The sequence below is a fragment of the Coptis chinensis genome, chromosome 8 (assembly GCF_015680905.1).
Source record: "Coptis chinensis isolate HL-2020 chromosome 8, ASM1568090v1, whole genome shotgun sequence".
NCBI classification, from domain to species: Eukaryota; Viridiplantae; Streptophyta; class Magnoliopsida; order Ranunculales; family Ranunculaceae; genus Coptis; species Coptis chinensis.
Window position 1 is genome coordinate 92,225,230 of NC_141463.1, and position 24,429 is coordinate 92,249,658.

The 24,429-nt window shown below is 42.9% G+C and overlaps 2 protein-coding genes across 3 annotated transcripts; both read right to left on the reverse strand.

The window, feature by feature from the left end:
* Positions 1-210: 210 nt before the first annotated feature.
* Positions 211-10,098, reverse strand: LOC147484412 (uncharacterized). 2 transcript variants are annotated; one of them, XM_086576444.1, is made up of 3 exons: positions 9,261-10,098; positions 3,070-3,914; positions 211-2,981 (listed from the first exon to the last, which is right to left on the reverse strand). In XM_086576444.1, the coding sequence occupies exons 2-3, from the start codon at positions 3,232-3,234 to the stop codon at positions 2,766-2,768; spliced, it is 381 nt and encodes a 126-aa protein (XP_086432570.1). In that variant the 5' UTR covers positions 3,235-3,914; positions 9,261-10,098; the 3' UTR covers positions 211-2,765. The 2 variants fall into 2 exon arrangements, 1 of the variants encoding a protein (XP_086432570.1); XR_015203987.1 differs by lacking the exons at positions 211-2,981; positions 3,070-3,914 and adding an exon at positions 8,186-8,931.
* Positions 10,099-22,697: 12,599 nt separating this feature from the next.
* On the reverse strand, positions 22,698-24,212 carry LOC147484413 (uncharacterized). Its single transcript, XM_086577484.1, has 2 exons — positions 23,574-24,212; positions 22,698-23,491 (listed from the first exon to the last, which is right to left on the reverse strand). Exons 1-2 carry the CDS (start codon positions 23,592-23,594, stop codon positions 22,898-22,900), a joined length of 615 nt encoding a protein of 204 aa, XP_086433610.1. The 5' UTR covers positions 23,595-24,212; the 3' UTR covers positions 22,698-22,897.
* Between the last annotated feature and the right edge of the window lie 217 nt (positions 24,213-24,429).

The following is a 24,429-nucleotide window of genomic DNA, read 5'->3' on the forward strand; positions in this document are numbered from 1 at the left end:
AACCATACGAGGACTCTATATACACTACGGGATTTCTGAGCTCTCTACAATCTTGTTACGCCGAGGACCTATATTTCTAGGGAGCATACTGAGAACGCTTTCCCCGCGGAGCGACTCTCCGAGCTCACAGGCTACATAGCCTCTCCAATTCCTATCACGTCGACGACCTATATTTCTAGGGTTGACCACAAGGTAGAACGCATATTTCTAGAATCCTACGCAGAACGCTAGTCACCAATAAAATTATATGACCATTCGTCACAACAACTACATCCACCGATCTGCTGGGATTACCCAGAAAATCCATATCGGTGATCATTACAAAACTTAACCAAGTATCGAACTGCCACTTTCGTGGAAACCAGTTCCCTGAATAAAAAAGGCGAACTGCTCAGGCAAGCCTGAAAACACAGCTCTACTATTAACTCTCGTATAAGAGAGGGAAATGTAAACAGAACTTACAACTCATGGCTGACAGAGCCAAATCAGGATCAACTCTCACTTATGACATGCTTATCTTCTGGCACTGCGCTATTCGAAGCAGTATGCCGAGCCGACCTCAGCATCACACGCATCTAATGACCTCGTTCGTCGTTCGCAATCGTTTTCTCGGTAGCGTCGTCACTTCTCATCCAGAGCGGGCGAGGGCGTATGATGAGCTTCAAGATATCGCTTTTTTCGCGCCACCGCCACCGACGACACTTCTTAGCATAAGCAGTCACCACAGCTAATTCCCTTTCTAACTCCATCACGTCAGTCACTAACGCGGCATTCTCAGCAGTTGCGTTATGGTACTTGGTAGTCATCACCTCCAGCTTTCTCTTGTCAGCCCCCCACACCGCTCGCATACACCCCAGTTCGGCGTGGAGGGTTATCAGCGACCTCGGCGTTTTGAACAACTTCTTTCAATTTATCATATCCTGCAAGAAACTGCACGAACGAAGTCCAAGAGTCAGTTTGCCTTGGTAACTGACATAACAACCTAGTGCATCATGAACTTACCAAACAAGCGGCCATATCCATCGTCCCCAGTAGCGTCTCCATGTCCTCATCCTTCATCTCTGCCTTGTCGCCATCCAAAGACGATCCCCGCCGAACGGCTGGTATTGGCTATGGGGCCGAAAGTGGAAGCTTCTGATCGACCCGTTTCACCATACGCTTCTTCCCAGTCTTCCCCACGTAGTAGAACTCGTTCCCCATGTCACCACAACGCACGAGGACGAACTCTCACCAGGGACTGGGCGACCTTGCCCCAGGTCGCTACATTCTGCGGCGCGATCGATGTAGGGCCTACCCGCTGCGGCGACCTAAAGACAATGCCGCCAGTTGGACGTCCAGCCCTCCTAGGACGCTTATGACTCTTCGCTTCTACAGCATCAGCTTTCCTCTTCCCGCGATCACCATGCACGTGCGGGTGAAACTCCATCTTTTCCATTATCAGCGGAGAAGTTTCCCTTATGTTGTCCTTTCCTCTCGCGTAGGGATGACATCTCGCCATGATAAAACCTAGGAAAGGAACGTACTGTCACATGAGCTACAATTTTATCCCCAACTTTTCTCAACGAAAGAATACTCACAGAAGAGAGTGAACATACCTGAATAAGCAGCAATGGAGGAAATGCACGGCGAACGAGCAAAGCAAGAAGACAGACTGAAGCTTTGGCACAAAGACAAGCAAATACTTGTTTTGGTATTCGATGAACCGTTTTTATTCAAAAGGAAACGTCTTTTCCTAAGCGCCTCTTAATTACCTTGAGATGCCAAACGCCATCTGCCTGCCATCATTACGTTCCTTGAACCGCTCGTATCCCTCCACGTGTCAGGCACGCGAGGGAACACTGCCGTTAGTGACACTGAACACGAAACGATTCGACCTACTTCACAAAACCAAGGCCACCGACCTGGTGGCCTCATTACGACAACCACCTCAGAGCTGCAGGTCATGTAACAACAAGACGCTCATGCAAACTTACCAGCCAGGCGCAGAGAAGTTGTCACTGCAACGTCCCTGCCATTCTTTGTTATACGCACCGTGATCACACACAACTATAGTTAAGCAAGCAGTTCATACATAATAAGGGAACCAGTGACAAGCATGGCATACATACAATCAACGGTCTGTCTTAGCAAGATAGAAACATAATAAGTTAGCCAGGTTGCTGAGACTACTCAGGAAATCCAACCCGACTAAACAATCTTCGTTCTCACATGAATACCCCAACATAGAACGGAGCACCAGGTCATTCATCGTACTTAAGCATACAAATAAAAAGATGAACTACCCAGGTTACCCCAGGAAACCAGCTCTAATGTATCACAGCCTATAAGCTGACAACTTAACATAACAAATTTACAACTCGCCATCTCTAGGCTCAACAATTAACCCTCTGGGCACAAGTGATTCGTCAATCTCAGCCTCCCTCCCGCCTACCATAACAGATACTCTATCCAAGTCTAAACTCACAAGAAGACATCGACGCTAGGCATCATCGGCCATCGCGGTATCGCTGATCGTAGGCCACGACCTCCGGGCCAGCGGCGGGAGCATTACTCATTCTTCCAAACACCTGGTCTACCCCGATGTGCGATGTGCAGCGTGCATGATCTGTCTTCAAAGCATTGTAGTCCGCCTCCAGTTCAACGAAATCTACGTCCAGAACATCATAGGCTTTGGTAGCGTCTTGAGCAACCTTCTTGCAGTGTAAGGCATAATCGTTTAACCTACCAATCTCCACAGTGGCTGCCAGAACGTTCTCTTCAGCTCCCTATAGTTTTTGCCTCAGCTCTTCAGTTTCCGTGTCTTTCAACATCTTGGCCAAACTCAGCGCTTGATGAGCTTTCTTCAGATCTTCCAGTTCCTCGCGTTCCATCTTCGAGGCCTCCTGGACGTTCTTCAGTTCATCAGACAGCTTCACCACCGTCTCTCTATCTGCCTCCGCGAACTGCGCAATCTCCTTCAATTTCTGAAACCCACTTACCAGCTGCAAATACACACGCATGGTTAATAGCCACAAAACAACAGCGTCTGTACAAAGACAAATACATCAAATGAAGATTAGACACGCGTACCAAACATTGTGCAATTTCCATTCGCCTCAGATTATCAGCCAGCCCTTTCTCATCCAACTCCCTGCGGTTGCCATCCAGAGCTATCTGTTCTAACAGGCAACCCGATATCTTTTCGACTGAAGCTACAATCACTCCGCTTTCACAATGCGTTCGCCCCATGCTCATCTAGGAACACAAACCGTCCCCTCCAAGTCGCCACCACCCACAGCAGCCTTTCCTTTGCGCTTTACGCGAAGCTTTTCGCTTTCGGCGGACTAGGTTCACGCCTTCGGACGCGCACTAGAACCCGCCCCAAATGTGGCCAAGTCCATGACCTGCTCAGGTCTCGCTCCACTCCGGCGTGAAACCATAGCCCCAAATTTGGGCCACCATCGAACCGCCCCGGCGCTTAGAGTTTCCCACGGCGGCGTGCGGCGCTTACTTTCATAACACGGACAGCGTCTTGCTCCGAGGCGTCGCGCGGCCTCTTCTCCAACCTGCCCCCGCTCTAGGATTGAAAACCACCATTTCCAACTCCACAGGCGCATCGATCGAACCGCCTTCAGGGCGGAAGCTTGATCCTCCAGCCCCTGAGGCACCACCTCTAGCAGGTCGCCTCGCACCGCCGTGCACCCGTTGCCTCTCTTCTCGTGTTACTAAGTCACTTGTTCGTGTCTCCATCACTTCTTCCCTTGTCTGACCTCGAGCTCGGTCTTTTTGCGCCTTCCTTTTTTCCCGGATCGCAGGCCCACCCTTTTCCACAAAGAAGTGTGCAACTTCAGGCAGCTTCACTTGCTTTTCTTCACGAGTCAACCGCGCGAACCTCTCTATCTCCCCACGATCAGTTCGCTTCTTCACAGAAAACTCTGTAATCAAAGCAAAACAACAGCATGTTAGAACAACTATCAATCGTTATGTAAAGCAACAACAGAAGAATGTTCCTACCCACCGGAAATGTTACAAATCCTAGTTCGCAATCTACACCCGTTCATACAGTAGTTGCCAACTAGCAACAACGGCCTCTTGGTCTAGGCCTCATTGCTTACTCCATCGATCACAGCAGAACGAGTTGTCATGGTTTGCAAGCTAAAGTTCAGATTCCCAGATCGCCTTACCACATAGCGCTCCACTATGTCAGATACCCCTATGTTGTATTCCCCACTCGCATTTAACAAGTCAAACACCTTAAACAATCTCCAGGTGTTACCAACGAACTGACAAGGAGACTTCCAACAATGGGCCAAGAAGTCACATACCAATTTCGAGAACGGTATTTGCATATGCGCTTTCAGCTGGCCCTCACAGATTATTATTCCACCATTCGGCGGGTTGTACTCCTCACTACGAATATTTTCACTCAACCGTGTTTCGTATATCTCCAGGTCGGGGACATCAATCCCATACGCTGCCCTCAGTTCGGGGAACGAGCTAGCAGCACGACGGTTTACACTTCTAAGGGGCACATCGCTTGATGACGACATCTCCCCTCGACCTGACGTACTGACTACGCCACCTTCTGACCTAGATCGGGTATTACCCTCATCTATCCTATCCTCTTCATCCAATTCAACCTCAACGCCAACACTCACTACCTCTTCATCCTCATACTATACTCTCCGCAACTTAAAGATATCTCCTGGACCTCCTCCGATCGAGTATCATCCGAATCAGACATTATAGCAAGTCTTTTCTATCAATTACTCAAGCTTAAAACCCTATAGCCTTTACGATGACCTACCGAACTTAATAAAGCGACCGGGACAGAGAAGAAAGTAAATTGAAAATGGAAAGGTACAGCAGCAGCCAAGCACTCTCACGAGAAACCCTAGCTTGCATTTTTTGCGTAAGATGAAAAACACGCAATACCTTTTCGATGTCCCAAATTTGATTTTGTATAAACCGCCGCTCAGTTAATTACCAAGAAGTTATGATTACAGCCTCAGGCTCTAGCCCGCTGCGTGTTCCCGCATCGCTTTTTTCAGCGGTTCCGTGATAATCGCGGCGACACGTTTCTTCTTCAATTGCAATGATTCTCGCGTCACGCACATTACAAACACAACTTTTTTCGCCAAATCATCACGTTACATGACTTCAAAAGTTGCGACGTCCGGTCGAACCGCCCACCACCACCTTCATTTCATGTTCCACACGTTCTTCCATTTTTCTCTCAAATGTAACATTTCCCCGTGGCATAAACACTCTACGGAGGGGCTATGTAGGGAGCGATATCCTATCATGCACGCGCAACGTAAAGTTTAACTTCGGGACATCGACCTCCAAGACCGAACTGTGAGCATCTCCCTCGAGAACGCGCAGATGCAGCGAACTCAGATGTGTCGGTATCCAAGACCGATCTGTGAGTAGTTCCTTTCAAATAGGTGGTACGAACAAAGATGTCGATGCGAGAACATAGCTAGAGATTTAAGCATACTAAGAAAAGATGACCACCAGGGGTAATCATTACCAAAATCTTGATTGTATTTCCCACCACCGGGAAATAAGGGTAACCTCGCCAACACCCAATCAGCAGACGACTTATAATATAACTAGCCCAACACTCATTCACGATCTCCACCTTACACGTGTATCGGAGGCACACGCGTGCCTTCCGTGATTGATATTCCCTTAAGCTTATAAATACCACCTGATTGAACTACGTCGGGCCTGATTCCTCTCTCCCAAAAAAGAAAAAAGGAAAACCAACAAGAGGATCGTAATTGGTTCGGTTTAACGAGGCGTCCTTCGGTCCACGCGGTGCCAATGTAAAGGGGTGTTTTGGATTTTTCTGTTGGGACCGAAGTTGCTCCACGGTTTAACCGCCTACTTTAACCGACGGTTATCGGCCGGTGGATCAATGCCGGAGATCTTTGTCGGGCGGAAGTAAGGACTTCGGGAGCGAAAAGCGGTATCCTCAGATTGAGAGAAAATCTGCTTGCTAGAGCCCCCAGCGTTCTTCTTGGCAGTTCGGGGCTGGACTTCGGCAACCAAGTCATGTGCCATTGTGTAATCGGTGGGTTCATGTGTGGCGGGGGTCGGTTCACGGGCAGTTTCACTTGTTGACATGATCTGGTTACAATGGTACGCTTCAAGTTGATTGCTTCTAAGTTCCATCATTCCTCGAGGTCATGGGAAACGGAGAACTTGATGCAAAGTTGACGGTACCGCCTGCATCTGATGGATCCAACGTCGTCCAAGAATGGCATTGTATGGCGACTTGCTGTCTAGAATGCAGAACCGTGTATTGCAGGTGATCTTGTCCTCTCTAGATCCCACCGACACTGGAAGTATAATATCACCAATGGGATCGGCCCGGGAACCATTGAACCCATAAAGGGGGGCGATCGGGTCTACGAGGATGGACTTGGGAAGATTCATCTCTTGCATGGTGTGGTAGAACAAGATGTCACAGGAACTGCCAGGGTCGATCAGGACGCGCTTGACTGTCCAGTCGCTAATTTTGACATGGACTACCAATGCATCATTATGAGGAAGGCAGACTTTGCTTAAGTCGGCCTCCGTGAAAGTGATATCGCCGCTACGCGACTGAACCACGCGGGTGAGCTGCCGCGGAAGTGAAATGATAGACTTCGAAGAGCCGACACGACGCCTTTTCTCTCGGATGAGGTGACGGAGTCGTCCGGAAAGTAATCACGTGAATAGTTCGATCATTGTCACGATCGGATGAGTGTTGCCTTCGCTCGTGGCGCGAACCATCTCGTGGGCGTCCTCTGCTGCGAGGATGAGCTTGAACCTCTTGGTAGCGACGGGGAGGTGGAGATCGACTTCGGACTCGGCGAGCCATCGGTTTGGACGCAAGTCGCCGCCGAATGCTAGTGTATTGTTTTATATGGCCAGCTTCCACTAGATCCCGGAGATAATGTTTAAGCCCCCAAAGATGCATCGGTTTCATGACATTTTCGCGTTGTAAAATCGCTAAAAATGGCTTGTCGTCGATCCACTTTGGTTGCCCTCACATCGGTCGGAAGAATGGGGCTCGCTTTAATCTTACCCGTAATGTAATGGGGGGGGGTCGATAGATAACGAACTCTGCTGTTGTCCGACCGGTAATCGGCTTTTGGTACAAGCGACCTATGGCGCTTTGGGCCCGTGGAGTACGATCCTCAAACCGCCGCCACCTCCTCGGTTTTCGTCTAAGCCGTGGAGTTTCAAAGATTCCCGCAACTTGATGTATTTGTCCACGCTGAAGGCGTAGAGTTCGGATGTTGTCTTTGGGCATTCCTTCATCAACAACCCGGAGAGGTCGATTGTTACGACTCGGCAAGCATCGAAAAGGCCGATGTGGCTTAAAGATTATTTCAAGCCGCTTTCCATGCATAACAGTTGGGCCTTTGAACCGCCCTAGGAACTCGGTAATAGTTTCGCCTTCCTTGAATGATAATTGAAACAAAGAATCAAGATCTGCATTCTTCCGCTTTGTTGTGGACGATCGGGCCGGCTTAACAAATCGATGAAGTCGCTCAAGGTTTTGATAGAATCGATTCCGATTGAAAAGAACCAATCAAGAGCCATCCTTGAGATCGGGCGGGAAATAATCTGCAGTGGAGATGATCAAACTCGGGTGAGCCAGTAAAGTGCCAAACTCGAATGTAGCGAGCCACATCGCGACAGACGGCACGTCTTTGCCATCATACATGGGAAAGCGTGGTTGGATAAAGTCTTGTGGAGAGGGTTTATTGAGGACCCTCTACCGAATCCGGAGACGCCTTGATATGTCTTAAGCATCTTGTGCACAATCGTGTCGAATCTTTCTTACGGGTGCTCGACCAATCCTTTGTGATAATTTGTTAATTGTTAATTAACGCCGTTGACGCCGTTTCTCGCTCCATTACCGATTTGTTGTTGCCGGTAACTATCCACTTGAGCTCGTAAAGTAGCATTTTCCTCCCCGAGCAAGGAAATGCTCTCGTTCGATTATTCTAACCGGGTGGGCGAGAGTCTTTGGACTTGAGCTTCGAGGCTGACCATTATGCTTCGTGGGCTTGAGAATTGGTGATGTATGAATTGATTTAAGGTGGTTCTCAAGTAATCGAAACCACAGACGGCGCCAATGTAAAGAGGTGTTTTGGATTTTCTGTTGGGACCGAAGTTAAACTCGGTTTAACCGCCACGATATCTTCTTGTTGGTTTTCCTTTTTTCTTTTTTGGGAGAGAGGAATCAGACCCGACGTAGTTCAATCAGGTGGTATTTATAGGCTTAAGGGAATATCAATCTGGAAGGCACGTGTGACTCCGGTACACGTGTAAGGTGGAGATCGTGAATGAGTGTTGGGCTAGTTATATTATAAGTCGTCTGCTGATTGGGTGTTGGCGAGGTTACCCTTATTTCCCGGTGGTGGAAAATACAATCAAGATTTTGGTAATGATTACCCCTGGTGGTCATCTTTTCTGAGGCGTTCTGTCTCTAGCTATGTGCTCGTACCGAAACATCTTTGTTCGTACCACCTATTTGAAAGGAACTACTCACAGATCGGTCTTGGGTACCGAGACATCTGAGTTCGCTGCATCTGCGCGTTCTCGAAGGAGCTGCTCACAGTTCGGTCTTGGAGGTCGATGTCTTGAGTTCGCTTACGTTGCACGCGTGCATGATAGGATATCGCTCCCCTACACCGGCTATAGTGCAATCCTCTATGGACTCATGCTGTGCGGCCAATCGCGCCGGTGGGTACAAGCGCAGTGTCTCTTTAACAATGGCTTGGAGGTACACAAGTTTTTCTATGCCGATTCTTCTACACGTTTATCTTTTCCCACTCGGATATCAATTTCATCATGAGCCTTCTTCAAAACGTGCCTATTGTTAAGTAATAAAGAGAGTGCCCATGTTAGAGTGACCATAGTGGAATCCGTTGCAGCCACAATCATAGTCTGCATCACAATTGAGAGTGGTGAGTAGAAAAACAAGACATGAGTCTAGTTTCCTCAATTCCTCAGAATTCATTTACAACGACTTCAAAAAAGGACTGAAATATCAGAATTGACGTAAATGTTTCGTTACCAAGAAACTAAAATCTAAATATCTATGATGGATCTATCACGACAATTCAGAATTTCACTCACCAAATTTCAGAAAGGCCAGGTTACTAATATGTCAATATTGGTTGAGGGTATATTATTCTTTAATTTACATATTGGTTGAGTGTATATGTATATTACTCGTTAAATTTTGGGCAGGGATAACGATATGATTAGCTTACCAGACATGTAGCCTTGTTAACAACATCTGCCTCGTAACCAAATAGATTTTGATCCTCAAGCACTGCCAACATGACATCCATGAAGTCTCCCCCCCTTCGTCTTACGATCCAACTTATCTTGTTTATGCTCCTTCAACCATCTCTCCATTTTACTGTCCACTACTTCAAAAACTCTCTTCATAGCTTTTTTATGTCCTTGAAAGTCTAACCATCTGAGAAATGGAAGTGCATCAGCCATCACAAACACTGCTAACAATCTGAACATCTCTCTAGTCGCCCACTGTAAATGTCTTGCTTCACCATCATCCAACTCCGCACTAGCGCCGAAGTATCGCTTTCCAGCAACCATCCTCACAGTCACGTTCAGTGTTAATCTTAATCCAGTATTCCAGCCCTGAACCATCCTTGCATATCCATCGAAAGTGGTGTTTTGCCGTTGTTACTATTCGCCGTCCATGCTTGGTACAATTCTTTAATGCAAGTGTTAATCTCTGAGATTCTAACATGTTTTAACAATTCCAGTCGCTGAACAGAAAGAAGCTCAACTATTGCTATTTTGCGTACTTCACGCCAATATGACCCGTAAGGGGCCATCCCAAACATCGCACAGTTATAACCCATGGCCTCCATAGCGACGGAGCTTGGGCGGGAGGCGAGGACTCTGTCATTAGTAGTGAAACACTCCTTGGCTACCTCCCAATTACTCACCACAAGAGCTTTTCTAAACCCAAGTCGAATACCGAAGATTGGTCCCAAGGTATGAAGTAGTTGAGGAATAAACCGAAGATTGGTCCATACTTGTCAGCACTTTTTCTTCTCTTCCATGACAGAATAAAATGAAGGAAAGTTATATGACACAACTAAAGATAGTTTGATTTTGGTTTAATGAAACAAGTTTAGAAAACCGGAGGACCGGTGGCTGAATGTCCGACCAACCGGTAAATTTTGGTTCAGGAGTTTATGAACCTGTACTTAGTTTAAACCGTGGTTTCTCTTCCATGATAATTTTTTTTTTTTTTTTTTTTTTAAAATAAAGGAAGAGTATAAACAAGATAATCCAAACAAACCAACATAAAGATGTATAATAAATTTTTTGATATATTACCAATTAATATTGAATTAAAAATATATTTAATTTTAATGAATACATGGATTACTTGTTGAACCATGATTGATGAATTTTTAACAAAAAACTACATAACTTTTCAAAACATTTTGAATACATGGAAAGGATGAATTTTTAAAAGTAGAAATCAAAGGATGAAAGTGAACCTTGCAGTGTCTTTTGTCTTCATACAACCAACTTAAAATTTAAAATGTTATCTTCTAATTTTTAACTCTTTGAGGAAGAATATAAAATCTTACCAACTTACAATTTAAAATGTTATCTTCTAATTTTAACTCTTTGAGGAAGAATATAAAATACTACCAACTTAAAATTTAAAATGTTATCTTCTAATTTTTAACTCTTTGAGGAAGAATATAAAAGAATGAATGTAGAAATATTCAAGGACATTTGTCGACTTACCTTGAAGCTTGTAGTGTCTTTTGTCTTCATACCACTAATCTTTAAAAGTTATGATGAAATATCTTCTAATTTTTAAGAGTAATTCTACGGACACAGGCATATATTTTGGCCCAGTTTAGTGGCTGGCTGACGTGTTTGGCAAATTTCTACTACTCTCTTAAATCCACTACTCAAACATAAAAAACTAAATTACTCTACTACCTTTCTTATTCCCAATTTGTCATCTAATAATGTTTTAGAGTTTCTAGAGTACGTGGGATATATTGGTCATCATCTCGTACTTTGATTGCAGTATATCTTAGAGCAATACACATGCACCCTTGCCTGATGAGTGGCCTAGATGTGAGAGTGCACCTGTTAGATTTTGCAATAATGTTTTTATATCTTTAGACTCTGTAAATTGAAATTCCTCATCACTAAAGACATAAAATTAGAAGAAAATTTTATTTGAGAACTGGATTTGCTGGAAAAGATGATTCCAAAAATTTATTAATGAAAAAAGGTTTTCACAAGTTTTGCACTTGTAAAGAGATTTTGTCTCCAATCAAAACATAAATATACCATCCTCTTTCTTTGTTTTAAAAAAAAAACTAAAAATTGGTCTTGTTCAGTGTTCACTAGTGGAAGAGAGAAGGAGAGTTGGGAGTCAATGTTAGGAAGGGATTGGGGGCTATTTTCAGTTTTTTAATTTTTTTGTCATGTGAGAAAGAGGTTAAAGAATCAGAAATAGCTTGCCACATCATCCATGTCACTAAACCAGGCTAAAAATAATGTCACCCTAGAATTATTTAATTTTTAACTCTTTGAGGAAGAATATAAAAGAATGAATGTAGAAATAGTTAAGGACATTTGTCGACTTACATTGAACCTTGTAGTGTCTTTTGTCTTCATACCACGAATCTTTAAAAGTCGTTATGATGAAACATCCGCTCAAAAGTCCAAGAAACAGCCCAAATAGGTCAGCCTAATTCGTTTATGGATTCCAGTTTGACACCTTTTGAAATAGTGGTCATATCTTTCTCTAAGAACCTTCGTTTTGCGAAATTGGAAACTACACTTCTAGAGCTTTCTAGTGGTATATGGTGAAGAAAGCACTAGAGCTCGGGTGGAAACACATATGGATAGAATCAAATTCTTCCTCGGTAGTTAAAGCATTCCAGACGGGTAAAGTGCATTGGAGAGTCAAGTAGGAGTGTAAAAAAAAACCGTTGACCCATCATCCGGTAGGGTACTCAGTTTTCACCCGCCACCCAAACCCGCACCAACCCGAAAATAGACCCGCCCCGCCCCTCCACTATTTTTATGCGGTCGGGCTATGGGTGTATGTTCTATACTCAAACCCGACCCGTCAAGCCTCCCGACCCGCACCGTGTCAAAAGCCGTTGAGCCAACCCCGTTGACTCGCACAATTTCAAGACTCTAACTCTAATATTTTTGTATTTTGTTTATAATTTCTTTTAACTTTTGTAGGAATTTGAGATATATGAATATAAACTTATGAGTTCAACATCAATTTCACATATTCAAGTTTGAACATTGGGAAAATATCAAAAGTTCAAATTCAACTTTCGAATTTTGGAGAAGATAAATCATTCATCCTTGTATTCATTTCGAATTCTTTTAGTTTATATTTTATTGTTTTATACCATAGATCCTCGCTCCTATCTTCATTTTATCATCCTATGGAAAATAATCAATTTACAAATAGTAAATCACGATAAATAAGTTTCAAATTTATAGATATGATTTTGGGTTCAAATTCAAGTTTTTTTATTTTTGTTTATTTTTTATTGATTGATTCCATTTTTTCTCTATGCTGTGAATTGGAAATATATTACTTGCAGAATTAGAAAGTTTTTTTTTTAGTGAAATTGGGTTAAAATGGTAATTTCCACCGACCCGGATGACCCCAAAACCAAGTAAAGAACCAATCTAACGGGTGATAATCTTAAGACATGACACTTCAACTTCATCCCATCACTATTTGACCATGGTTGACCCACCCCCCATATTACACCCCTAGAGTCAAGGCAACTTGGCAAGTATTACAGAAACAAATTATATGGTTAAACGTCACTGCTACTTGGCGGGAAACTAACTCTGGTGGAGCTGATAGTTGTGCCAGTATGAAGCAGCACTACTAATGGGACAAAAGGTATGGTGGGATGTTCGACCTCCATTCACGAGAAATCTGAGAATCATTATACTATCTAGTTTAGGTTCATCAACTAAGATTTAATGTATTGAGCAGGATACACAGATGAGGATATCCTACTTGAATTCTTCGTATCTTTTTTATTTTTTCATCTTGTAATTTTTATTCTTTTAATTAATCAATCACCCTTTTAACCAAAAAAAAATAGTAGTATATGGTATGTCTTGAGAAACGAAACTTTCTATATAGATTCAGTTTTTACTGTGAAACTAGGGGAAAATCTGCTCCAATTTTTAATTATTTGTCTCTTCGTGTTCCCATAGACTTTGGGTTTGACATTTTGTATTTATTTATAAATAGGGTCCGGTTCCCAGTTTTCTAGACTCAATTTTGAGACTGTGAGATCAGGTCGCTCCAAGGGTTCAGATTTTACACCAGATACTAAACAAGTAAACATAAAAATCTATAATGGCTGATGTCATGTGGGACCTTCCATTATTTCTCTCTCTGCATTCTCAATCTCAATCTCTCTCATCATCGTCGTCTTCTTTAATTCTATTATAGCAAAAAAAATCATGTATTTTTTAACTCCATAAGCAGCTAGAGTTAATGTACACTTCTGTCATTGATACAAAAACTAACGAGATACGTACAAGAGAAGATGGATTGAATTTAGTGAGAGAGCAAAACAGACAACTCAAATGGGGTGTTAGCAATGATTAAGTTTAAGGCAGGAAAAATAGGAGTAGAAGCTTGAATTGAATTATTTGAGTTTGACATGTAAATATTCAAAAAATGAGCTTGAATTAGCATTATTGATGTCAATAATGTGATTTTGGAACCAATAGAATTCATCCGCATTTTCTAAGCAACTTTCTTATATCAATTAATTTCACCTTTGGCTCCGTATTGAAGATAAAGTTGAGTATGAAGAGTTGCTAAAGTTTCGCAACCTCCACCATGCCCATGTCTTTTACTGTTCCCATGTCTTATATCATTTTCTCATTCTTTTCTTTAATTTCCTCTCTAATTATAAAGTGTCATGTAAATATATATCTTCACAAAAGAACACAGTAACTACGATGCAAGAGAAAATGTCTGTGACTTGGAGAAAAAGACGTTGATGAGAAAGAATGAAAAGGGAAAATAAAGATGAAAAGGTCTCATGACGTCAGCGTTAGAGATTGTTGTATATTATTATCTAGTGTAAAATCTAAACCTTGGAGGGACCTGATCTCACGGTCACAAAAGGAATTCTTCTCTTTGAATTGGTGGATTCCATAGGGGGGGAAGTTCTAGTAACTCTTATTTTCTTTAGTGGATTCCATAGGGTGGTGAGTTTTTCTTTTTTGTTTCTTTTGAAATATTTACTAGAGTGTTAAGGCATAACCACACCACCGGTTAGATTGAAGGACCCTAACTAACCCGAATGTTTACATTGTTCGAAAACTCATCAATTACGAAAGGAACCTAGCCCGAAAGCTCTTGCCGATGTGCCATTTTGAGTAGACCCTAAAGAAAATGATAATAGGATTTTTATTATTGTGAAAAAGATGATTACATCAATCCCTTAAGTGACTTTAAATAAATAGTCCAATAAACTTAATAAGGAAACGAACTAGAATAACAAGATCAATCAAATCATAATAAAAGATTATGCATGATTAGGATCTCCAATTAATATATATTCCAGAGTCTCCTAATATTAATCTAGTCCATTCTAGAATAATATTTTTCCATATATATCATCATCCATTTCTCTAATAGACCCAACCGCGTATCCACCTTGTCCATGAAGACAGAGTTTCTAGCTCAATTGGTTGTGTACCCCTCTCCTCATGGAAGAGATTGCAAGTTCGTTTCCCACCAAGTGTTGGTTGGGATTTCTTTTTTGTGTAATTATGTGATGAGCGCTTTTGGGCCAGCGGCTAGGTGTGCCTTTGGGCTAGAGACAGGATGCTGCTATGATAAGTGGACCAAGGAGTGAAAGCAAATCTTGATGGACAAAGTGGCGAGTTCTTTGTTTTCTTTTAAGTATGTTCTAGTGTTTACTCTCTATTACACAATTCTAAACGGTGTCAAATTATCTTCTAATTTTTAACTTTGATCTTTGGAGAGGAATATATAATGGGGATGGTTATATGAACTCCACCTTATAGTGACTCCAAAGTTACTCCACTTCTAAAAGTAGACTTATAAGATGAATTGTGTAGAGAACATCTCCACCAAAAATTAGCTTTTAATTCATTATATTTAGCGGTGGAGTCATTTTGGAGTCATTATAAGATGGAGTTCATATAACCATCCCCATATATAATAAAGTTAACTCTTGTTGTTGTAAGATTATTGGTGAGATTTTGTAGTAAGGTTATTTGTTGTTGTGTTCTTCCGTTGTGGATCTTATTAATTAATTCGTGTCCAACTTGTTAACCTAATGTAAGTACCCTCTGTTCTACATTCATATCACTTCAGCACACATGTCATCAACCCAAGTCGTATCTCCATCAGCTCGTACCACGTGAGCAACACGTCTAAACGACCCAAACTCAGGTCGTCCCAAATCACAGTTACAGCCATATATGGTAGCAAATCATCTACCGCAATCCTGGAGCTCAGTTAACGCACCAATCAATGAGTCATTTACATTGTAACATCAGGAGTAATGACGAATCATCAAGATAGCATACAAGATAGATCTACACTTGATGAACGGCCTGAAGCAAATAAGGAAAGTCAGCTAAAACATCTATAAATAGAGAGAGAGATTAACTACGTAAGGATTGATTCAAGTTGACCCCGAGAAACTTGATACGTAGGCAACTCTTATCCCAAGAAGAGTGCAGCCACTTCCAATCAAACATAAAGTCAGGTCGTTCGTCCCAAAACAACTAACATCTACATTAGCGCTGTTTGCCGGTTCGTTCTCTTGAGAAAATACACATACCATTTTCTCAAACCCACGAAGCTGGTCACAACAAGCCACCATAGAAGCACAACTACAAACATTAGCAGATCAGATGAAGACGCAATTGTTCATAACACTTCAACAAGAGAACCAGACGATGCATGAGCACACCACCTCCAACACCAACAACGGCACTCCAGACGCAATGGAGAACAACGCTGTCATAGCCCTCACTAACACCACCAATCAATGACTATAAGACTTCGCACAAAGACTGGAGAAGTCGAACGACAAAGCCAGCACAATTCAGATCGCTCAGAAGATGTTGCAAACGTACAAGGCATCACCATTCACCATAGAAATCAGGGACAAGCAGCCTCCCTCAGAATTTATACAGCCAAAGTTCCCGTTATACGACGGTAGCTCATGCCTAGGCCAGCACGTAGTTCGTTTCAACCCGATCCTTGCACTCTACAACGCTCCAGACTACGACTACCTGAAGTGCAAACTCTTTCCAGCCAGTTTGTAGGACGGATCAATAGATTGGTTCTACACACTTCCTCCTAATTCAATCAGCAACTTCGACAAGTTGGCCGAAACATTCGTGGCAGAATTCGTCCACAACAGGAAGAAACAAGCCGACCTAGACATCGCTGTTCCAGCTGAAGCAGGCATATGGCGAGATGATATGTATTTTTCTAGGACGTTTCAAGAAGGAACTCTTATCATTGGAATCATGACTCAAGGACAGCTTTGCAACTTCTGCGTTCACAAACGCCCTCTTAGACGACTCCGACCTAGCAGGGTCCCTCATGCGCAACAAGCTAGAAACCTTAGACGACTTGTATCACAGAGTCGACAAGTATATAAAGTACGAAGAATAGATGGCCCAACGAAAAGGCAAAGAAGCCCTCGCAGTAAGCAACAAGCGAGGACCCAAGGAAAGCAATCATTACTCAGGCAACAACAACAACAACAACAACAACAAGGGCCCCAGCTCACACAAGCTCTCTTACACTAAAAGAGAGTTCTCCAATTTCTTCAGGACGTCAGGCCAAATCCTGAAGAAGATATATACAACACCATACTTCAAGTCCAACATTAACAAAGTCATCACAATCGAAGGACGTCCATACTGCCATTTTCACAAGCTCCACCACTATGACACCAACGAATGTTGGAGCCTCAAGCACTACCTCCAAGACTTAGTCGACAGGGGGGCAAATTGAAAGAGTTCCTGCCAGAAAGCGACCTCAGACACAAGTTGAATGCCAAATGCCACAGAAGCAAGAGCCGCAGCTATAAACGACCTGCTAACAACAGAGGCAGGAACCATAGCTAGTAATTCGCCGAATTATAAGATTTGGCGAATAAAACGAATAAATCGGCGAATTTTTAAATGATACGGTTTAATTTGCGAATTGATTGGGCCGGGCTTATAATTACTGAATTATAATGTCCGAATTTTTAAATTTACAAAAACGGCCGGGCCTTAGTTGGAACTTGGAAAGTGGAAAGAACCGGAAACTTAGAAATCGGAAATGGAAAGTCTCCCATAAAAATCTCAACCGAACCAACTAAGATAAAAACTCAAAAGAGGAAGAATATCATGACCCTGGAGTTCGATGTTGCTGCTAATTCAACTTTGTATCCAAAACAAAGGATATCGGATGCTTCTAATGTTCACTGCAGTGGTTCTCCTCTCGTCACTTGTTAATTCTACTCCCATATTTTGGTTGAAGATCATATTTCTAAGGTGAAGCAAGTTACTTTTTGAGACAATTGTGTAAGCTGTGGGGGAGCCGTCGCTTCTTCTGGTTTGGGTGCCTCACGTATCATCGCATTATAACAGCATCTTGTTGAGCTGATAATGGTTAGGTCAATGTAATAGTTGGGTTTCTCTGGACATCATCTCGCTGGTCACAGGGTTAACCCATTCTATATATGATCACTGTTTCTGTTTTTGTTTCTTTTGTTTATCATAAGCAAGGTTCAAAATATCGATATCGATCAATATATCGGTGTACCCAAAAACCGATATATATCGGAAATATCGAATATATCGGATATATCTATTTTTTTGATGACCAGTCCAAAGTCCAAACTATTTAAAATATCGGAAATATCAGATACATCGGAAATAAAATATATTGGAAATATCGGATTTATATTAAAAAATAGTCAAAAAGTCAATCGATATATATATCGTAAATATCGGATATATTGATTATATCGGCAATATAAACTTTTATATCGGAAATTATGATATATATCGGAAAAAAGGATATTATATTCGGTGGATATATATCGGAAATATCGATATCGGTGTACCAAAATACCGATATATATATCGGATATATCGGCGATATTTTGGTCCATGATCATAAGCCTTGAACAGCTTATCTCTTTGGCGGTAGGAATTTGTCTTATTGGACTAAATGCTTTTTTTTTGCCTTACTCCTTACAGAAGCATGACGTATGAATGAAATTATGGTAGTGAAAAAAAAGTTGAGGTAAATACTAAATAGTAAGTAGAACCAAAAATTTCAACTTAGTATTATTTTGTTCATGAATAAAATTTTTAAAAAGGAAAAAAATAAGAAAGAAAACCCACTATATAATTATATATCAAAATTTTAAATGAAAATATATATAGCCGAATTTCAAAAGAATGCATTCGTATTATACCCGTTTAAAACACGAATCGTATTTTTGCCGTTAGCATTTTTTTGGACCGAATATTTAAAAGTATTATTGTTAAACATTTCGAATCTTAGGCGAATAATTTCCGTATCGAATTTTTGCCGTCCACGAATTTACTAGCTATGGCAGGAGCAAAACGACCCGACAATCTAAATCACCAGATCGGTCGAGGCACAACAGAAGGCAGCACTCCTTCGACCACGAAGAGGAAAAAGTAATCAACATGATTACAGACACCTCTAACGACGAAACCTCAGGTCGGGAAAAGCGCAGAAGGGTAGGAGAGTTTCAAGAGATCTACTATCTCTCCCCAAAGCTGAAATCATCACTCCTACCAGTTCTAAGTCAACGACCTCCATAGCATTCACAGAGGACAATCTAGACAAGGTGTGTCTACCCCACAATAATGCCCTGGTAGTGCATGTCAAAATCAATAGATGGACATTCAAGAGAGTCCTAATCGATCCAAGTAGCTATTGTGACATACTTTTCTATCAAACTTACAAAGACATGCATTTGCCAGATTCAGTTATGATAGAATCAAACGCGCCACTCTACAGGTTCAACGAAGACCGCACATACGCCATTGGAGATGTCATCTTACCAGTTTCCATTGGAGAAAAAGAAGACATGGTCAAAACTTCAACTCACTTCAGTGTGATCGATGTCAAATCATCCTACATTGCCATCCTAGGATGGCGATGAATTCATAAGATCAAAGCAGTTCCATCCACTTTACACCAAGTCTTACGATTTCCCGGACCCCGAGGCATCATGGAGCTCAGAAGCAATCAACTAGAAGCTCATCGATGTCCTTCATAACCGAGCAAGGAACGTTCTGCTACAACGTCCTACCATTCGGCTTGAAGAACGCAAACGCAACCTACCAAAGATTGGTCACTAAGATGTTCAAAGACTTGCTAGGCGACACCATGGAAGTCTACATAGATGACATGGTGGTCAAAAGCGAGAAGGCGGGTGATCACATCTCTCACCGACAAGAAGCCTTTGAAAGGTTACGCCAAAACAAGATGAAGCTCAACCCAACCAAATGTATATTCAGAGTAGCCTCAGGGAAGTTCTTAGGTTACCTCGTTTCACAAAGACGCATTAAAGCAAACCCAGAGCAAATAGGAGCTCTCCTAGAAATGCTAGAGCCAATTACAAAGCAACAAATCCACAAGTTATCTGGCATGGCTTCAGCCCTCAACATATTCATCTCACAGGCATCCGACAAGCGCAGACCATTCCTACAAATACTCAAAAAAGGCGCAACATTCACATGGACAAACGAATGCCAAAAAGCCTTCAACGACCTGGAAGCTTATTTATCAACTCCACCCGTCCTGTCCAAACCAGAAGAAGGAGAAACGCTGGGGCTTTATCTTGCAACTACCGACTTTGCCATTAGCTCAGTCCTCTTTCGCGAAAACGAGGGAATCGAAAAGCCAGTCTACTTCACAAACAAGACATTAGCAGATGTAGAGAAGCATTACTCGGCAATAGAGAAAACGATGTTGTCTCTGTTATACTCAGCTTAAAAATTCCGACCTTACTTTCAGGCTCACAGCATCAAGGTAATAACCGATGTACCCATCAAGCATGTTTTGAGATCCAACAACAAAACCGCTCGAATGGCCAAGTGGGCTGAAGAGCTCGGAGAGCACCACATCGAGTTTGTTCCCTGAATGTCTCGCAAAGGACAGGTCGGTGCTGACTTCCTTGCGGATTTTCCTGTCAAAGACATCAACTGGGAACCCGAGCCCATCACGTCACTCCATCAACCAACCACCCCAGACACATGGCACCTCTAGGTAGATGGAGCGTGCAACAACAACGGCATTGGACTGGGGGCTGTGTTAACTTCACCAGAAGGCACCCAGCTACAAAAATCAATCAAGATTGATTTTGCAACGTCCAACAACGAAGCGGAGTACGAAGCATTAATCACAGGTCTCCGCATAGCACAACAACTACAAGTCCCAAAGCTTAAAGCTTACAACGACTCCTAGCTAATCGTCAAGCAGATCACCAAAGAATATGTCACGAATTGAGCAAACCAGGCAAAGTACGCTCAGGTCGTTAGTGACCTCATCAGATCGTTCACAACATTCTCATTGGAGCATATTCCCAGGGAAGATAACAGACATGCAGACAATCTAGCTTTCTTAGCCTCAAAGACACAAGAGGTTTGCCCCAACACAATCTACATTGACATCTTAAAGAGGCCCGCCTACAAACAAGAAAGCGACAATAGCCTCACGGATTTCCAGCCCTCATCCAAAGAAGAGATCAATCAATCTTGGATAGGCCCATTTCTCAAATTTATCTTACATGGCGACCTCCCATTAGAGACAAAGAATGCTCGAGCCATACAATTTCGAGCTCCTAGATACATTGTGATCAACTAACGCTTGTTCCGTAAATCCGCGGGAGGACCCCACCTCAGGTGTGTAACTCCACGCGAGAGCCAACTCATTTTCGACAAAATTCACAAGGGCGAATGTGGCAACCATGCAGGAGCAAGATCCCTGACACACAAAGCAATAGCCCAAGGATATTATTGGCCAGGCATGCATATCGAAGCAAAGAGGTACGTTCTTAAATACCTCCAATGTCAAACATTTGGACACAACCACCTAAGCCCAGCACGGGAATTGGTCAACATAGCAAGCTCATGGCCTTTCCACATATAGGGGCTAGACATCATGGGACCGTTTATCCCACAAAAGAAAACATGGCTCAAATATGGCCTAGCAGCCACAGATTATTTCACCAAATGGGTCGAAGCAATCCCACTAGTCCAAGTTAAGGAAGTTCACGTCATCAATTTCATATGGACCAATATCATCACAAGATTTGGTCTACCCCACACCTTTGTCATAGACAACGGTACCCAATTTGCTGGAACACAAGTCAAGGTGTTTCTACAGAAATGGTGCATCACTCAAGTATTTTCTACACCTAGATATGCACAAAGCAATGGCCAAGCAAAGGCCACAAACAAAGCAATCAAAGAAAATCTCCAAAAGAAGTTGGAAAGCAAGAAAAGTCAATAGCTAGAGCAGCTCGAGAACATTTTATGGGCATACAGAACAATAGCCAGAGCCAGTACCAACGAGTCTCCTTTCGCACTTTGCTTTGGAATAGAAGCAGTGATACCATCAGAGCTCACAATCACAACCACACGCTCAGACATCGTTGAATAAGGAGACAATGACAACATCTTAGCCAAAGAAGTCTATCTCCTAGAATAGCGAAGGGAAACAGCTGCAATATCCTTAGCTCGATACCACCAAACAATCCAACGATCTTACAACAAGAAGGTCGTCCCATGCAAGGTCCTTCCAAGTTGGTGACTTACTCCTCAAAAAGACTTTAGCACCAGCCAAACTCAACCCAACTTGGGAGGGACCATACATAGTAGACAGAGTCGTTGGAAATGGAGCGTACTGGATCAAAACTCAAATTGGTGAGGTGCTTCCACGACCTTGGAACACGGCTCTACTCAAGCATTTTTCCAGTAATTTGTCTCCAGTTGTAACATTCAAATTGAATAAACTTCCAACAAGCATTCGACGTATGAGTGTTATCTTTGCATTACATGAATACCGCACAAACAGCACGCGCTAACTAATCAAGGATATACAATATCCGACCTAGCACCAATGTCAAAAATCAACACAACCAAACTATAATTACCACGCAGTGGTTAATTATCAGTCAAATTCAATATATGGTCCCCCAAAAGGACCATAATCAACTTAGCACCAACACCAGGGTTAAGTATGATTCAACTATAATTGCCACTCAAATGCCAATTATCAGATAAATACAATCAAGGGACCCCCAAAAGGACCCCAAGTCAGCTTAAAGCCCCGAAAGGATTTAAGATAGAATCAACTACAATGACCATTCAAAGGCTAATTATAAGAAGTTCCCCCAAAAGGAACGACTCAGCACATACACCTAAGGACACAAGGAAGACTAGGTGCCAACTATACAAACATATTAGGTCGTACACAAACGTTATACGACCTGTTACAACCAGACGACCTAACAAAGACCAACAACTTCTCAGTTCCACCACTATACCTCTAAGGTCATCAGCAAATGAACTCGCATGCATATCAATCTTAACCACAATTCCAACAAGTAAGTAATTTAAATATTTCTACTTAAAATACAACTTTGGTTATTAGATACTGGAGGCCCCCAAGTTATCCCGGGAAAACGACCTCAGTATCCCCCTCATCAAAAATATTGTTTATCAGTAGCAAAAACACAAGTGTTTAAATATTGTTCAAAGAACTTGCAAACCAAACTCAAACCAGAGAAGCTCGAGACTACATAACATGGGAAATTTGATCAATGCTCAAAGGATCCAACTCCAAGCCCCCTACAGCACCAGAATTGCTAATTGGATCATCACAACCATTCAACACATCTTTGACAACATCTTCAGGAGAGGTAGCTGGAACAACACCTAGGTCGGAGGGCAGATCAGATCGTCTACTAGCATCTGCAGCGGTACTATCATCAGTAACCACTGCAGCCCCACTTTTGACATATCTCTTCAGGGCATTGTATTTACGATCTAGTTCCAAAACGTCATCTATTAGAACGTATTCAACCCCACTCTCCACCAAATCGACCAAGTCGTTATACTCAGCCTGAGCTTTTTCGGCAACGACCTGTGCTTTTTTGCACTCACTAGCCCAGTGCTGAGTCTCTAGCTTTGAAGCATCAAGAGCAGGTTGCAACAAGGCCACTTTCCCAGCCAGATCGTGCACCTGAGCCCTCAGTCCAACAACTTCAGCCCTCTCCACATGTTGCACAGCCATCAGCTTGTCATAGGCCTCCTTGGCAACATCCAGCTCCTTTTTGTACAGGTCGGAGATGGTTGTCATATCCCTTAACTTCATGTATATGGCCAGAACCTAACAAGCAACAAGATAAGTTAGATAAAAAAAATACTTACAAAGCATAAAGAAAACAACCCCAGATCGGCAGAGCACTCACAAAACACAGCGACCGATCCATTTATTTAAGATGCGCATTCAAACTTTTCCCATAATCCAACTTCCGCCTATCTCCATCAAGAGCAATGCTCTCCAACAACCCTCTAGCCACCAATGAGGACTTAAAACTACAGTCCCCATCCTTCACAAACTTCCTCATCCCACTTGCAGGGTCCTCATACATGACAAGCCTACTCAGAACATCATCTCCACTCTTGTCACTTGGGGCCACACGCCCTGACCCCTTGCACTGCTGAGTAGCAGGCTTACCCTCACCAACTTTCTTCTTACCACAGGCCTTAGCTAGCTACCCCAACATCAGCAGCCAACTCACTCAAGTTCATCTTCTTCAAAGGGACCCGACCTAAAGAAGTACGACCTTCAATTCACCAGCACCAGGTCGTTCTTCAGACTCAGTTCGGGACCTCTTCATCCCCTCCATCTCAACCACTTCGGAGCGCCTCTTCAGATTAGGCCTCCGGAACGAAGTGGGAGCATCACCACTTCCACCAGCACTTACACCAGCACTTCCACCAACACTTACACCAACACTTTCAACAAAGCAAGACCACCAGCACTTCCAGCACCCGCTTCACCCACTTCGGAGCGTTTGGATGCGGAACGATAACCATCACCCAACTCAGAGTGGTTGGATGCAGAACGATCCACATCACCCAAGAAGGAGCGTTTGGATGCAGAACGTCCTCCATCCCCCAACTCGGAACGTTTGGATGCCAAACGTTCCACATCCCCCACCTCAGAGCGTTTGGATGTAGAACGGCTTTCAGCAGCTCTGCCAACTATCCTCACTGCAGCAGAACAGCTATCAGCAGCCCCTCCAACCATTCTCATTCCAG

Coding starts and splice junctions, on each gene's coding strand:
- LOC147484412 (XM_086576444.1), bottom strand. CDS start 3,234: ATGAGCATGGGGCGAACGCATTGTGAAAGCGGAGTGATTGTAGCTTCA. Junction 2,982..3,069: donor TGGAAATTGCACAATGTTTG/GTACGCGTGTCT, acceptor GTGTATTTGCAG/CTGGTAAGTGGGTTTCAGAA.
- LOC147484413 (XM_086577484.1), bottom strand. CDS start 23,594: ATGGATCGGTCGCTGTGTTTT. Junction 23,492..23,573: donor TGGATCGGTCGCTGTGTTTT/GTGAGTGCTCTG, acceptor GTTGCTTGTTAG/GTTCTGGCCATATACATGAA.